The 16,823-nt window shown below is 38.7% G+C and overlaps 1 protein-coding gene across 6 annotated transcripts; it reads left to right on the top strand.

Moving 5' to 3' along the window:
- The first annotated feature begins 1,803 nt into the window (after window positions 1–1,803).
- Window positions 1,804–14,009, top strand: LOC124285970. 6 transcript variants are annotated; one of them, XM_046722276.1, is made up of 12 exons: window positions 1,804–1,952; window positions 4,703–4,930; window positions 5,878–6,014; window positions 6,773–6,899; window positions 8,677–8,847; window positions 9,135–9,146; window positions 9,515–9,724; window positions 11,087–11,224; window positions 11,431–11,514; window positions 11,626–11,715; window positions 12,354–12,426; window positions 12,825–14,009. In XM_046722276.1, the coding sequence occupies exons 1-12, from the start codon at window positions 1,859–1,861 to the stop codon at window positions 13,927–13,929; spliced, it is 2,469 nt and encodes an 822-aa protein (XP_046578232.1). In that variant the 5' UTR covers window positions 1,804–1,858; the 3' UTR covers window positions 13,930–14,009. The 6 variants fall into 6 exon arrangements, with proteins under 6 accessions (XP_046578232.1, XP_046578230.1, XP_046578231.1 ...); XM_046722274.1 differs by having other exon boundaries at window positions 11,431–11,545; window positions 11,582–11,715; XM_046722275.1 differs by having other exon boundaries at window positions 11,431–11,547.
- The last annotated feature ends 2,814 nt before the right edge of the window (window positions 14,010–16,823 follow it).

Here is a 16,823-nt window from a genome sequence, read left to right as displayed (position 1 = left end):
GTGTACACTTTAAAATATACAGTGCTAAAGATCTGACATAGTATTATCTGTCATAACCTTCTTAAATGTGTCTATTTTACATAAATTACATAAAAAGTACAAATACCTAGTAAAAACTTATTTCTCAACTTGTTATACAAATGACATGAAGTAATAACCAGCACTTCGTCTTCAACTGCAGAGTATATTCAGATTATCAAAACAATATATACTTGTTCTGTTGTCTCTAGTAACTCACCACCGACCTGTTTCAACAGCCAACTTATGATTATCTGAATCCGCTGAGAACATATCTCTACTTTCTACTTTTCAAGCTGCGCTGTTGTGGTACAACATTTATGTCTTTTTTGTGGCAGACAAGTTATGGGAGATCATGTTATCAAGGGTGTATTCCCCAGTTGCATTTTACTATTGTGGCTGCTAAGAGTCCGCTCAGTTTTGTAATAACGTGATAAACATATCTGATAAATGTCCAATATCGATCCAACCTTGGACGACAACAGAAAACACGAACAGGAATGTTATCTACGCTTTTGTACAGGCATGTGTACATAACATCAGACACATCGGAACAGTGAGTGGAGAGTAACGTTGGGGATTATTTGCCTTTAATGTGCCATAAAAACTCTCATGCATATATATTTCTAATTTCATGTTTCAACTTGCGATTTGTGATTTATTTCATTAATCACAGAATAATATTATTAGCTTGCTGTATTTGATATATAGGACTTCATGTATAAACACAAATAAATGTAGCCTTGTTTATTTCTATTTATTACTTGAGTAGGATGGTTTATGTATTCATGACTTTACGTTTTCCATTCATACTCATAGTTGAAACTTGGGCGGTGGGGTAGCCCAGTGATTAAAGCGTTTGCTCGTCACGCCGAAGATCCGGGTTCGATTCCTCACACGGGTGCAATGTGTGAAGTCCATTTCTTGTGTCACCCACCGTGGTATTGCTGGAATATTGCTAAAAGCCGCGTAAAACTAAACTCACTCACATAGTTGAAACTATTGTTATACTTCATCTATCACACAATAGTGTTTACAAACACAAGGCAGCCATTATAGCATTGGTATTGCTTCTAGGCAATGTCACAAGGAAATCCTCAAACACTGAAATTTTCCTGTTTTCCAACTTACTTTCCTTGTTATATATCACATTTGGGTTGGGTTTGTTTGTTGTTTAACGTCGCACTCAGCACGATTCCAGCAGATCACGGTTTCTAAATTTATAGACCTTTGACCAGACAATTCATTGATTGATGGCCTGCCTGTATATCGATCTATGCAACAGGGATACGATGACATGCGTCAGCCAAGTCATCTAGCATGAGCACCTGATCCCGTTATTCGCCTCTCACGACGAGCATGGGTTGCTGAATAAATACATGCGATGAATACTTTTATGTACTTTTATGTATCCATAAAAAAATATCCAGGGTGGGATGGAGGAAGGAGCATGTTTTAACCTACTTGAATCCGAATTCAATGATCCATAGATGTAATTTTCCCTGCTATTTTGCAGGATAATTGAAACTAATGTTTCTGAAGTTGTATATTTACCATGGCTTACTATACTGGGCGTTGTAATAAACAGCAATGTTTATTTGTCCCATATCTATCAAATATAGTGCAGCCCTGTCTATCAAGTCAATAGCATGCAGCCCGTAGCCACCACTAACCTGACAACGTGAGAGTTTTATGTTGACATAACAAAGTTGATAGACATTTGATTCAGATAATCCATTGCCCCAAAATATGTTTTCTGGAGATTAGACACTGATATAGACAGATCAGTTAACGTCCTGGTCCCAGTGCAGGTATATAAACTTCCTAGTTGCAATCCAAGATGGCGTCTGTGGGAACAACAGGATATTACCGCATTTCGTGGATAGTCTTGGTTTTCTTTCTCCCTAATTGTTTTGTCATTGCTGAGAAACTAAGTAAGTGTATACTTTCACCCTTTTTGGTGTTTATTCGTGTTAATATCCTTACTGTTTTTTCTTTTGGGGTACAGGAAACAAAGGTAAATATATTCATATAAATGATTATAAGGGTACTGTCCAAACTTGACACACATAATGACCTACACAGACACAGACACACATAATCACTCACACAGACACACACGATCACACATGATGATCCACACAGACATAGACACACATAATCACTCACACAGACACACACGATCACACATAATGACCAACACAGACATAGGCACAAATTATCAGTCACACAGACACACGGGACCACACATAATGACCAAGACAGACATAGACGCACATAATCACTCACACAGACACACACGATGATCCACACAGACATAGACACAAATAATCACTCACACAGACACACACGATGATCCACACAGACATAGACACAAATAATCACTCACACAGACACACACGATGATCCACACAGACATAGACACACATAATCACTCACACAGACACACACGATCACACATGATGACCCAAAGAGAGAGAGAGAGGAGAGGGGTCTACACTGTCACGTCTATGTCTACAAATTTGCAAATTCTTCGGCACAATGACATAGTCACCTGAGTCGTTTCATCCATACAAGTCGAGTGCTTGTGGTTATATATTTATTTCTTAAAAAATAGCCAGCGACACTAAAATTACGACTGTCACAAGACCTCCTGTTCAGGCTGTGTTAAACCTATCGCAGCGTTATCAGATTCATGGCATAAATTTGCACCAGGACAGAGTGCCCTTTGTAACGGAGGGGAAACACGATGGTGGGTCCCCAGTGACGTCACTATTTATTCAGGGAATTCTCAATACGGGTATGTGTCATATGTATTCTTAAACGTTTTAGAAGGAAACCATTTGAAACCATTTGACAAGATGTAGTACAGCAATGTAATAAAGTTATTTGTGCATATCGTCTGAACGTCAACAAATTACAATGGTAAATGTGAAATATGTACACAACAAAGAATAAAGTTATTTGTGCATATCGTCTGAACACAGAGATCATTCAACGTCAACAAATGTGTCCTCAAAATCACAAGATGTAGTATGCGATACATATTCTATCCCTGAGGCTAGTGAAATTCACACAAGGATATGTACAAAGCAGATGGGCACGATTTTATTCAACAAAGAATAAAGTTATTTGTGCATATCGTCTGAACGTCAACAAATTAAAATGTCCTCAAAATGCGTCCGCGATACATATTCTATCCCTGAGGCTAGTGAAATTCACACAAGGATATGTACAAAGCAGATGGGCACGATTTTATTCAACAAAGAATAAAGTTATTTGTGAAATTCACAACAAATTAAAATGTCCTCAAAATGCGTCGTTATCTTGATCATTCAACTGTTCACGAAATGTAGTATGCGATACATATTCTATCCCTGAGGCTAGTGAAATTCACACAAGGATATGTACAAAACAGATGTAGTATGCGAGAGGCTAATGAAATTCACACAAGGATATGTATGGGTGCATTTCGTCTGAACGTCAACAAATTAAAATGTCCTCATTTTTTTTCAACAAAGAATAAAGTTATTTGCTATCGTCTGAACGTCAACAAATTAAAATGTCCTCAAAATGCGTCGTTATCTTGAAAAACTTATTTTCACTATGCCTATTCACTCCCCGAAAATACACATGCATAACTCTTTAAACTACGATTAACTAATGGTGACACGTTGTTAGCATAGTGATAAAGATCGGAAATCTTCGATATTTCAGTTATTTGTGTATTTTCTGAATATTCTAAATTTTTCTCTTTGCTTATTATTTTCGTAGCTTAATATTTCAACTATATTTTTTCAATATAGGACACACTTTCGATTTCTTTCTCTTTGCTTTATATTTCTATTATTTTCTCGAAATTTCGAGCTTTGCCATTATTTTTGTTAATTTCTGTGATATTATGTTTTGCTCAATGTTTCAAGTTTATTGATTGAGTCGTTATTGATCAAACAGTCATACGTGAACAACACCCCGCCTCGCGTTTTGTGTTTGCGCCATTAAAACAACATCTCTTGTCATTTTCCTAGTTCTTCCTTTTCTTACAAATGCATTACATCAGTCGATACTAATGATCACTTGTTATTTTCCAATATACTTTTCTATAGCGTATATATCAATGAAATTTGCAATTGCAATGGTGCGTTCTGCTCTGTTGGGTGTAAAATATCAGCTGAACATTTACACAAACAAATGTTTTTATTGTCTCTTTGTTTAAAGATTTATAGAGTGTTTACAATTATATAGCAAGTAGGACAGGGCCCAGGCTAGTCTATATCAACTGCCTTGCACGTGACTTATCTTGAATAATAACGCCGGGAAAATCATGTAACATACTGCCAAATACCTATTTTGCTCAACTTGAATCTGAATAGTCTACTGTATGTCTCTATACGTGTATGTTTACACCATCACCATAGGCAAAATGCTGTTATTTGTATCACATCATTATGGACTAAGAAGACACACTAATGTGAACTAATGAATAGACATTACAACTTTATTGACGGTCCATACAGATATAAGGACCTGGATCAATCCAAAAATTTTCAAAAATATTTTTCAATGAAAGATACGTACTAAATTGTAGTTCTGTCTACACCAAAACCTATAAATACCATTTGATGTCAAGGTGTAGTGCTGGTGCATCAGAGTAACGAACAACTGAACTATTGTTATATTTCAGCCATATGGACTGATCCTCATGACAATTATGACACGACTCATACAACGTACAACGTAACGACTTCCGGGTACACCTGGTGGGCTGCAGCACAGTCGGGATGTTCTCAGTTCGGTGGACATCTGTACATACCTCGGTCACAAAGCTTTCCTGACGTTCTCCTTACACAGATGCAGTCTGGGGTCGATTACTGGATCGGAGCAGTGAAATATCCAACCTGGGTTTGGACAGGTAATACTTTGGTTGAATATACATTTCATTGCAGGTTCGTTCTTTTGAGATTTCTTTTGAAGAAGCATTAGATATATATATGTTGTTGTGATCGACAGTATCTGTTAATCATCATATATGCATGCTTAATTACTCGGTTGGTCATTGTACCGATGTACTCTCAAAGGTGTGCTTGTCAATGCGAGCCTCAATGCGAGTCTGTTGACCAGTTGTCCAGATGTATGAATTTTACACAGAACATTTGACTCCAAGCTCTTTCACTATCACAGGATGACCTGTATGGTTAACAGATAGAAGAGGCCACCAGTTATCTACATTTGTTATATCATACTCATAGATGAGTAGACATCCGTTTGTAATCTTTTTTATATATGTGAATAACTCACGACGCTGTTTTCGGTCAACAAAACAGAATTCACCAGTGACCTACAGGTTCGTAGCACCCGTGAAGGTCCGGGTTAGAATGAACCTTCAGTAACCCATGCTTGTCGTAAAAGGCGACTAACGGGATCGGGTGGTCAGGCTCGCATGACACATGTCATTGGTTCCCAATTGCGCAGATCGATGCTCATGCTGTTCATCACTGGATTGTCTGGTCCAGACTCGATTATTTACAAACCGCCGCCATATAGCTGTAATATTGCTGAGTGCGGCGTAAAACTAAACTCACTCACTCACAGGTTCGTAGCAGCAGAGTATTGACTGAAAACTATATCGTTCCTACGATTGAACAACACATATGAAATGGTGTTATTGTAGGAGATGTAGTTCCTAAATCTCAAATAGTGTGGGGCAGTTTAAAAAATATTTTCCCCTGATATATATTTCCTCTTTCATGTTTGAATCTTTTCTAAAACCTGAATCCGGCTTTAATCTACATTTACTCTGACTCTCTTAGAGGAGTATTAGATGTAATTTATGTTCAGTTACCTTTGTTTTTGTTTCAGCCGATCAATCGACTCTGTACACTCATGTTGGATACATGCGTATATCGACATATTGGCCAATGTTCCATCTGGAGGGGAATTGTGTTTTGACCTGCCATCAGCATTGCAAGGAGCACTATAAAACAATTGGACTTCGGGTGAGCATCAAGGAATCGATAAAATCCTTTGGTAATATACCAAACACTGCTTATCAGTATATCCAATTGAAGACGCAGAGTCTAGTGAGTGATTGATAACAATTACAATACTATGAATACTAAATGCGTATGTTGATTAAAAATGTGTTATTTTGCTTGAAAATGTAAACATGGCATACAGATTATCCAATGACCCGTTTTCACTGTCCAACATTTTGTCACTGGACGTCCAGCTTTGGCAGAAACAAGAAACCTTGCCATGACACAGCAACTTTATAATTTCCATCATCGCCATGTTTGCAGTTATGACACACATGCCAATTCATGGTATGCCCTAGAATATAGAATCGTTTTGAGTAGGTCAGTGAACTGCTTCAGACGCGTCCATCCAATACATTTGACTTGTGCTTACTTTCTAAAACTCATGAAATCATTTATTCTCTGTCTTGCACTAGATTCATAGAAATATATTCACACCGTCAGACTACAGACGGTGCTACTATTTTTGATGTAATCTTCACTGACGATTCCGTTAGTCAGATCGAACACTGTTATCATATATACAGCAAAATCGACAAAACCATTTCCATATTCTCAAGACGATTGTACGATTCCGACTTAGCTATACAAGCAGTATATGCGTTTTCAAAGGATGTTATTCGTCATGTGAATGTTTCATTATTATTTAATGGACATTTTAGCATTTCGTTTCATAGTGTATCACTTCGGATGGCCCATACTTTCCTTTGTCTTTAAAGGGAAAGGAATGCTACTGCCTCGAAAATCATTGGCCTGCTGAGCAGTCTGATCATTCTCAAGTAAGATGCCCTGGTAACTATGGCGAATTCTGCGGAGACGACAATGGAGTATCTCTGTACAAATTAGGTGATTTTGAGAATTGTGTCTTGCCAACAAATTCACATCCAATAACCCAACCAATTCACATCCACATCATAGTTACAACATTGTAGATATTTGACATGACAGTTATTCGTGTGATGGCAACTGGATTTATTGTACACGACAAACACATCTGCCATTCATTATAGATAACGTTCGACTACGTAAATGGAAGAAAGTTATATTCTGCCTTTTGGGATAGTCTCTGCTAAACCTCAAATGTTCAAAAACATGAAGTTTAAGCAAAGGATGTACTGCAAAGAATGAATGTATTATTATTCACGTCCAGGTACTGTCGGTTCTTGATCATTAAGAACTTGCACACATCGTTATGAAAAACAAAAACAAAAATAAAACATCATATCGTAGCATTTATACATTTGACTGAACTGAGTGAGTGAGTTCAGTTTTACGCCGCACTCAGCAATATTCCAGCTATATGGCGACGGTCTGTAAGTAATCGAGTCAGGACCAGACAATCTAGTGATCAACAGCATGAGCATCGATCTACGCAATTGGGAACCGATGACATGTGTCAACCAGGTCAGCGAGCCTGACCACCCGATCCCGTTAGTCGCCTCTTACGACAAGCATGGATTATTGAAGATCAATACTGTAACCCGGATCTTCACGGGTCTTGACTGAACTGAATTGGTCAACAGTCTTATCATAAGTTCACACAGGGTGAAGATATACACACATACATGAAATTACATCAAGTGCAGAGGGAACTATTCTGGTCCAACATCTGGGCATTCGGTTTGGAGCATCGGTGGTTGCCCTGCAACTGTAAGCAACACCTTCTCTGTTCTAAAACGTGTTATGTACATCCGATATATCCGTCAATCTGAATGTAATGCCTGTAATGACAATCACTGGATTGTCTGGAGAATCCCCAGCCTGCTGTCATTTAGCTGAAATAGTGCTTAGTGAGACGTTCACAAACATTAAATCAATTCATAATATTGAATTGGACATAATTATCGTCCTAGCATAATTTGGTAATGTTTCACGAGTTTTCATATTGAGATTTCAAGAAAAGGTTCCATTTTAAATATATGTTCATTTACAGTGATCTTCATCTTCAGTATAATTCATTGTACAGCGTAGACAGTTTTCTTTTTGTGATATCACCATGTTGTTTATACTTAGGTGTCCTGAATTTCAACAATATCCTTTCAAATAATCATTTTCAGGATTTAGTTAATCCAAAGAACTAAAGAAATTCAGAGGAGACGACAGTTGTATATCTGGGTACAAATTAGAAGATTACAGAGAACACGACTTATGGAAAAATGATGATTTAACAAAAAAGGCAATCCACATCTTGCAATAATATGTGGCTGATGCTAATCCCTGGAAAAGATGCTGGTTCTACCATCCATCGCACATATCTTAGAAGTTCTTGGTAAAATGACCGGTTTTGATATGACGGTAACATGGTCATATGTACAGTATATGTGCTCGATTAGCATTTATTATGAGTAGTTTCAACTTGCAATAAAAGTGTAAATAACGTTTGGTTCCAAGTGATGGGTTATGTTGGAGTGTAACAGTAGCACAGGGTGTATATTGTCTGATCCAGTTGAACTGTTAAAATGTCAAAATCCCTACAACAGTTGGGTTGTGTGTTATGTTTGAGAATACTATGCTCGATCATTATTCATATCTTCAGAATATACAAATAAAAGATAAAACGTGTTTGCTCCTTAAAATGCTACAGCTCTCACTTAAAGAATAATATCAGTTTTTTTATTTTCAGAAGACTTCATTACTATTCCAAGTCCGAGCGATAGATGTGGTTTTGTCAGTGAGAGCACAAGAGAGTCAAGGACGATCTCCTCCTATCGTTGTTATTATCCTTATACATCTTATTACCTAACCGTATACCTGGAAAACAACTGTGATGTCAGAAAGCGGAAAGCTTGTGAGGGTGAGTGAGTGAGTTATTATTTAACGTCACATCGGCAATATTTCAGCCATATCGTGACGAAAACTATTAATACAATAAAAAGTGAAATGAGAACATTTGACATTGAAATGGAATATATGTACGTTATAAAAACCTGTCGACGAAGGACAGTAAAACAACTAGAATATCACAATTACAACTAAAACTAGTGTGGAGAGTTAAAACTAATAGCACTATTTGGACAATACAATATAAAAACAGGCTATAGATCGCCAACACCAGAAGGTAGATCACGAAATCTTGTGAGGACTCACACTTACGTAAGTCAACTGTATTTACGCTGGTCAGAGAAATAAGATGTTTGTCACTTCAGACTGAACATGTTTTTCCACGGTAACATCATTTTTCAAAGAACGTGATCCTATTTGTCAAGTATCTACTAAGGTATTTCTAACACCTTAAATTTTCAGCCATGTAAATGCATGGGTATGAATATATCCTTCTATCAGTGCATCAAAAGTATTTGTAGATCTAGTAAATGAAGAACGTTGATTAGGGTAATATATTTACAATTGTAAGATTCGGTTTACAACTTCGATGCATTTCTATGTTTATACATACGTTTTACCAATGAACAGTTTATTTTAAACTCTACTTTTAACGATCGATGCCGTATTTGTTATTACAGGTGATTATTGGTACTGGACATGCAGTCGAAATATATGCGTATCAGGACAAAACGATACCTTTGAAAATTCAAAACGCAATTGTAATTTGGTACAAGTAACCCGTTCAAACATCGACGACCTGTGTCATGCAATAGCGCGGAACAAGTTCTGGAGTTGGCCTACGTACTGGATTGGCCTACAAAGGAAGTCCGAACAGAAATGGATGAACGGTTAGTCCATTCATTACATATAAGTTAAATCAACTGAAATCACTTTATATACAGAAGATTTTGTTCCTTCTGTGAACACAAACATCTACATGTATGCATTGATACTACAACACCTTCGTAATATGAATGCTTGCTCGTTATCACCGTGTAAATACCCATTCCTGATTTTTCTAAAACTGCAAAGTCGTTACGAAATTGATAGTATCTGATTGCAAAATCTATCTCTAGGGATAACAACTTCATTATTGCGAGGGTGCGATGTTTTCATACAGATTCGTTATTTGTATCACTTGCTTGATAGCGGTGTTAGTACGTACACCGAAACGTGGCACTCAATGCAATAAAGAAGTTGACTATCCATAGAACATGGTTTTCCTTCATCTATACAACTTCTAAAATGTCTCTCAAAGAAGATTCTTGTACCGTTGTTATTCCTGCTTGACAACGGTAGCACGAATTTGTATTGAAACGTCGCACCCTTGTTATAAAGAAGTTGTTATCCATAAAGTTTGTCAATTTCGTACTTTCCAACTTTCCAATGCCATTCATAGAAGAGGGTAGTATCGAAACTGACTTGTAATGTATGACATTCCCGCCTTTACACAACGGAATGTGTGCCTGGGGATAGTCAAGACTGGGTATTCCTTTGCACTGACGTTCTAAATTTAATTTTACTGCTCGATGTTTCTGCTGGTGGTCTTAAGTCCCCGAGATTCATCATAAGCTCATCTACAAAAGATTTGTTTGGTCCAAGACATTAAAACTGAACCAAATGTACTGTCAAACAAATTTATTTCCCAAACGTTTTTTCTTCTTTTCTTATAAGTGTCGGAATCTCTGTACTTCCCAATTATCTAATTAGATTTTCCTGTTTTATCGATCACTTGATTGTCTGGTTTGTTTTACAGGCCGCAGTCGCACGGCAGGAGCACTGCTGTGCAGCACCAGACCTAAAAAAGAACATTTTTTCGGCACATTTTATGATAGGCGGGTTCTACCACAGGCCCTCGTGTCTTTGCGAGGATTAAAGATTTAAAAAAAACCATATGAACCTTTGAGATGACCCCCGACTCGAAATGCTTCACAGTACAATACATCATGACAAGTGTATTGTACTGTGAAGCATTCGAGTCGGGGTCATCTCAAAACAATATTTTTCAATCATTAATTCTCGCAGAGGCACGAGGGCCTGTGGGTTTTAACAGTAGGGTAGGGCATGCTTTCAATTTTCGCAAACCGATTTTCTATGTTTCATTTATATCATCCTCACAGCAACTTTTCTCTTTACACTAAACGAAATTTGCTGTGAGGATTGTCAAGATTGTTGTACTGACGTTCTACATATTCACAATGTTCCACCAGGTAGTGATATGGTGCTCGATGCCTCCGACTACTATGATGACGTGTTACCTCTATGCCTGGCGGTATCTAAAACGTACGAAGGAGTACAGTTCCACTGGACAAAGTGCCTGGAAAGATCCATGTCGATTTGTGAAATATGTAATTATTAAATTTATCTCTAATTTGCAACCTTATTCATAATTTCCATTAACGTGTATACATCGATTTATTTCCAGCTCAGGAAAAGGACTATTGTTTACTATTCACATGCTATTGAGCATGTATACAATTTCAGAAGAAACAAATAGTCTATGACAAACATTTACGTATGACCATCGCACACGGTGTGTTTGCTTTTTTCTTAGTGAAAGTCAGAACAACAAAACCACCAACTAGGATGTCGACAAAAACGACCAACACGTCTCCTGGGATGTCGACACACACGACCAACACGTCTCCTGGGATGTCGACACACACCACCAATAACAGGCCTTCTTGGATGTCGACACACACGACCAACAGGCCCTCGCCGCCAAGCAGTGGTCCTTCGTCTTCAACAGACACTGTGCTACCCTCTTCCACCAACGCCACATCCAAACATCATACTGAACCTGTTCCCGCTTCTGTTCAACAACCCAGCAGCAACACTGGTAAAGGATATTCTTTGATCCTAACATCCTCAGTGAACAAGACTTACAAACATCAATTGATAACGATAACCTTAGATTCTTATAAACCGTTCATGATAAAATATAGTGCTTTTTACCCTGAACTCGCAAAGAGATTGGTATTGTTGGGTAAATAAGTCGCCGAATCGTGTAGCTGAAATACATCGAATCTGTTCAAAACGGAAGAAAGGTTGTATACACAAGCCCGTTAACATTGTTCGTGTGTCACGCTTATGGTCAAAATACCAACATCGACGAGAAAATGACGTTTAAGCTTTCACTTTTGCACATAACCTCGATTAAATGGATTTTAAGACTGTCAACTGTAGCAGGTCTGTTATAAATATAGATACGATACGATATCATTAGTTGAAGAAAGGTACAGTCACATTTTTGTAAATTATGGTCAAAATTACATACCACAGTACACATATCTTCATGTTATTGACGAAGTGACCACATTATATCTCTGTTAATTGTGTCGGAAGGACCGAAGTGTTCGTGCCAGGTTTCTCTCAGAAGAAAAAAAAATGTAATCCCATACGAGGTTTATGGTTTTAAATTGCAATATTGGGCCAAGCTCAAGAAAGAGAAATGTTTATTCTGTGTTGCCTTTCCAGGTATCTATGTTGGTTGTTCCATTGCCGCTGTGGCCGTTGTAGTTTCTCTGGTATTCCTCCTTATATCATACAGGTATGCAAACATTTTCACAAATGTTACATTGTCAGATCAATTGAAATACGTTACAGTATTAACGACAATTGTCCCGGATAATAATTATTTAGAAATGTAGGTATATCAGCGCTTAAAGCTGAAATATATTTGCTGGAACTGGTTTTAGCAATGATCCGAATTATGTAGAGAAATATTTTGGATGGAAAGCATATCAGTCGCCTGCAAATATTAGTCAGTCGTCATTTTCAAGGGGAAGTGTAGTAGTCTAGTGGTTAAAACGTTCGCGGGTTCGATGGGTCGACATGGGTACAATGTGTGAAGCCCATTTCTGCTGTCCCCCGCCGTGATATTGCTGGAATATTACTAGCCTCGTAAACCTAAACTCACTCACTCACTCACTCTCTCTTCATCTTCAGACAGCGGTTTCTGTGCTTCAAAGATAAAGGCTCTGTTCCATCTAGAGGACACGTTCACTTCATTGCTGGTGTGGACAATGCCACTTACTCAGGAGCTGTTGCTCCACCAGAAGACCAGGGCGGCATTAACATGTCTGTGTCCCCAAACAGTTCTCCACATTACTCAGTCATTCCTGTAGCCACAGTGACACCAAACAACCACGTCAATCTGAAGTCGTCACGACGGGACACCGAGAATCAGAAAGATTACTACAACATTAAGCCTGGGAATAACACTTTGAGTGTTACCGGTTCCAGTTCCCAAGAATTGACAGACGATGGCCATTATGTAGTTCCCAAAGGGAGCTTGAGTAAAATAACACAGAAACACCCGAAGTCCACAGAACCTACTGCACACTACCATACTACAGATCAGCCACACTACGCTGTCCCTCATTCCAGGGGCGTTGACGATGTTGATGGAACAAGAGGAGATGTTGGCGATGGCATCTATCATCTTGCTGGAGAGATCGGGAAGAAGGATGATGTGTATAGCCTTCCTAGTGTCATACACGTACCGAGCAGAGATACGAAAGATGTAGGAGCTCCCTATATCACACTAATCCAAGACACAGCCCCCTTAAACACACGCCCTGGAACTGGTGAATATGACCGAGTGATTCATCCTTCTCAAAGACATGACTATGACACAGTATCACGGGACCGTCGTATGATGGTCGGTGCCGACACGTACGACCATTTGGGGCACGCAGACCATGATGTTGACGACAGTTACGACACAACACGACACCAACAACAACGACGAAGACTGGATGACTACAGCCATACAGATGTTCTCAACGTTGTATTAGAAGATGATGATGACGACGTTGATGACACCTACCATTATATCAACGAGACGGAGGAGGACGAGGTGGAGGCAACGCATGGAAATGTTCAACCCGTCTATATCAACACTGGAAACTCTTATGCTCAAGCTGCAGATGATGCTGATTACTACAATTTACCTTTCGTTACCGACGCAGGGGGTGACATCTCAGACGACCCTGGTAATCAACAAGACGACAAGGTATACAGTCAAGCAAGAACAGTCTCTGATGCTTGAAGAACATCTGAAAGATTCACACAAGAAAATGACGTTGAAACGTCTATCATTCATTGTTGAGATAAAGTTTCGGTTTCCTTTTTGTTTGTTTCCATGGTGATATATTGTCTAATATACCCATAGAAACGAATGAGGGACCACGTGAAAGTACATGTGTTCCTCTTATTTATTTCCAGAATTTCACTCACAGTGCAATATATACTGTGTGAGGAAACCTGGAAAAGAACTTGCACTTCCATGTGATCCCTTATTCGTTTCCATGAGAATATATAGTAATATATAACATCCTGTAGCTTTTGGATTAATTTCCCAAGATCAGGGTGGGCGCTTCATTTATACGCAGCCTCAAACGGGAAGCAGTCGGTGGCATCCTATCTCGCACGTATTGATGTATTGTATATGTTTTATAACGATATTCGTGCACGTTTAATTAGATGCACTCTGTTGCATCAGAATGACTCAACTGAAGCACACAATGTTAACATTAGGCCTTGTAAATTTGACTTAATGAAACACTGAAACCCTTAGTCTCTCGTACAGACCCGGAAGCAAACATATCCAAGAAAGCCCACACAAGTCTAGAAAATGTGGAAATGAAGAAAGTCTCAGGGCACATTTTCATTATACATGTATATGTATTTTTTTTTTACTGTGAACTTTTGTCAGTAAAATATGTTCATTTCAGAGACTAGTTGTTAGTCTATGAAACCCTGTAAGCCGGACGTTCCTCGTGAATCGTCCGTATTACAAAATGTCCTGATTAATTCTCGATTACACAGTAATGACCCTGTATTCTATATAATCGTTACACACAGACTGGTCAGAAAGGAAGCATATCCGGGAATAATTATTTGCTTGATATACAGAGATGATATTTACCGGCTGCTGTGATGTATAACCTGAATAGTACTGAGTGCGGCATAAAGTAACATTATCACTCAATACCACAGGTGTACCTACTGCAGCAGAGTTCGGTGATGATAAACATTATAAATCACTTATTACCGTGTGAACATGTTTGTGTACAGGTGGGTGGGGTAGCCTCGTGGTTAAGACGTTCGCTCGTCACGCCGAAGACCCGGGCTCGCTTCCCCACATGGGAACAAAGTGTCAAGTCCATGTCTGGTGTCCTCCGCCGCGATATTGCTGGAATATTGCTAAAAGCGGCGTGATGCTAAACTCACTCACTACTTGTGTCTATGTACATTTTTCTCACTAAACTCACGATTTGTTATGTGAGCATGTTTCATGTTATGCAAGGAGCTCTACAACGTGTGCATATTCATTGTGTCTACAGTCTATATTCACTGTTACATATATTGTCACGTGCATCATTGCGTGCAAGAAACATCATTATAAACTAAACGAATTTTGGATCTGGATGTATTTTACTCACGTTACATTTCTTTTAAGATATGACTTCTATACTTTTTGCGAATACACGTTGCACACTCTTCATAAAATTCGTAACACGCTCGGTAATGTTTGCTCCAAAATGTGCAAAAACCCGTTTTCAACTTTGTATTTTAGTTCCTTATTCTACCTTGCTAAAACTAATCATTTGTGCTATGCCATCCGTAAACAAAACTAACCGGTTGTGCGTGTGAACTGGGGCCATGGAGTTATCTCCCTTGGTACACTGAACTTTTCGTTGTGTGTTTTCGAATGGCAGGTAGGCTACACACAAGGTCTAGATAATCCATTTCCATGTATTCTGTATATACATGACTTTTCACTTTGCGTCATACTGGAAGCTATGCATATCTAAGTCTATACAATGTGAATGCCGAACACGTCTCGCTAGTAGTCTACTAGTTGCGGTTTCTTAGCTTTATTGAAACATAGACTCCATAAATGGCTTTGTTTACACGAAATCACTTTAACATTTGTACATAAAACTGAAAACTATTATTTTGTACTACTCTTAATTTACCGAACAGTAAATAAACAACGCATCTTGAACTTCATCATTGTTTGATTAATCTGCGTTTGTCCTTTTATTACCAAAGGTAATTTTGTATCGTAGTAAAGAAAACTAACACCACACTCGGATTAGGTGACTTGGTTCATGGATGTCGTCGTATCCCGCCTGCGTCAAATCGGTGCTCATGATGTCAGTCACTGGATTCTCGTGTCAAGACTCGTTAGTTACAGCTTGAAAACGCAGTTAAACAGCAAACAATGAAACGTGTTGCTTACCTCGTACATTAATGTAGAAGGCAGGGGCGGATACAGCTTTTGAGAAAGCAGGGATGCGCAGTTCAGAAAGGGGGTGGGGTGGGGGTGCACAGTTCATTTTCACCCATTTCCTCGAGAGTTTCAATGGTCATTTAATAACCTTTCAGCACAAAGGGGTGGGGGTGGGGGGTGGAGAACCCCTGCACCCCCTCTAGATCCGCCTATGGAAGGTAGACTTTATATCTCTGAGTAGGACACACATTCATATATAGGAATAATATATATTCTCATCTTTAAGCCACTAAACAAACACCAATCAGTTGCAAGACCAGATCGGTGAACATCCAAGGATAAACAAGGTCTGCTTTATGTGCATAGTTTCAAACCTAAAGGTCTGCTTCGTGTGCAGACACCGTTTCTACACTTTCTAAATATACACTATATACACTCATGCGCGTGTATCTAAGCGACACGGATTAACTCGCTAATATAATCACTATAACTCGCTAATATAATCACTATAATCCGTGTAAATAAGGACGTGTTACAACTCGGTCTGTAGAAGATATACTGTCATACGGAATGGGTACCTATGTTCGGTGTGACGCCGCTTTGAATACTTAAATTTACCTTTTATTCCGCCTCTGTTTGATGTAGGAGTGACGAAGGTGCAGACTGACTGACTGACTGACTGAGTTTAGTTTTACGCCGCTTTT

The sequence above is a fragment of the Haliotis rubra genome, unplaced genomic scaffold (assembly GCF_003918875.1).
Source record: "Haliotis rubra isolate DU_JTF1 unplaced genomic scaffold, ASM391887v1 Scf371, whole genome shotgun sequence".
NCBI classification, from domain to species: Eukaryota; Metazoa; Mollusca; class Gastropoda; order Lepetellida; family Haliotidae; genus Haliotis; species Haliotis rubra.
Note: the sequence above shows the minus strand (reverse complement) of the source record. Positions and strands in the feature narration are given on the sequence as shown.

Bases quoted from the DNA above. Each gene is read 5' to 3' on its own strand.
- LOC124285970 (XM_046722272.1), top strand. From the start codon at position 1,859: ATGGCGTCTGTGGGAACAACAGGATATTACCGCATTTCGTGGATAGTC. The intron at 6,015-6,772 runs GTGAGCATCAAG...TTGTCTTTAAAG, and splicing joins ATAAAACAATTGGACTTCGG to GGAAAGGAATGCTACTGCCT. The intron at 12,427-12,824 runs GTATGCAAACAT...CTTCATCTTCAG, and splicing joins TTCCTCCTTATATCATACAG to ACAGCGGTTTCTGTGCTTCA.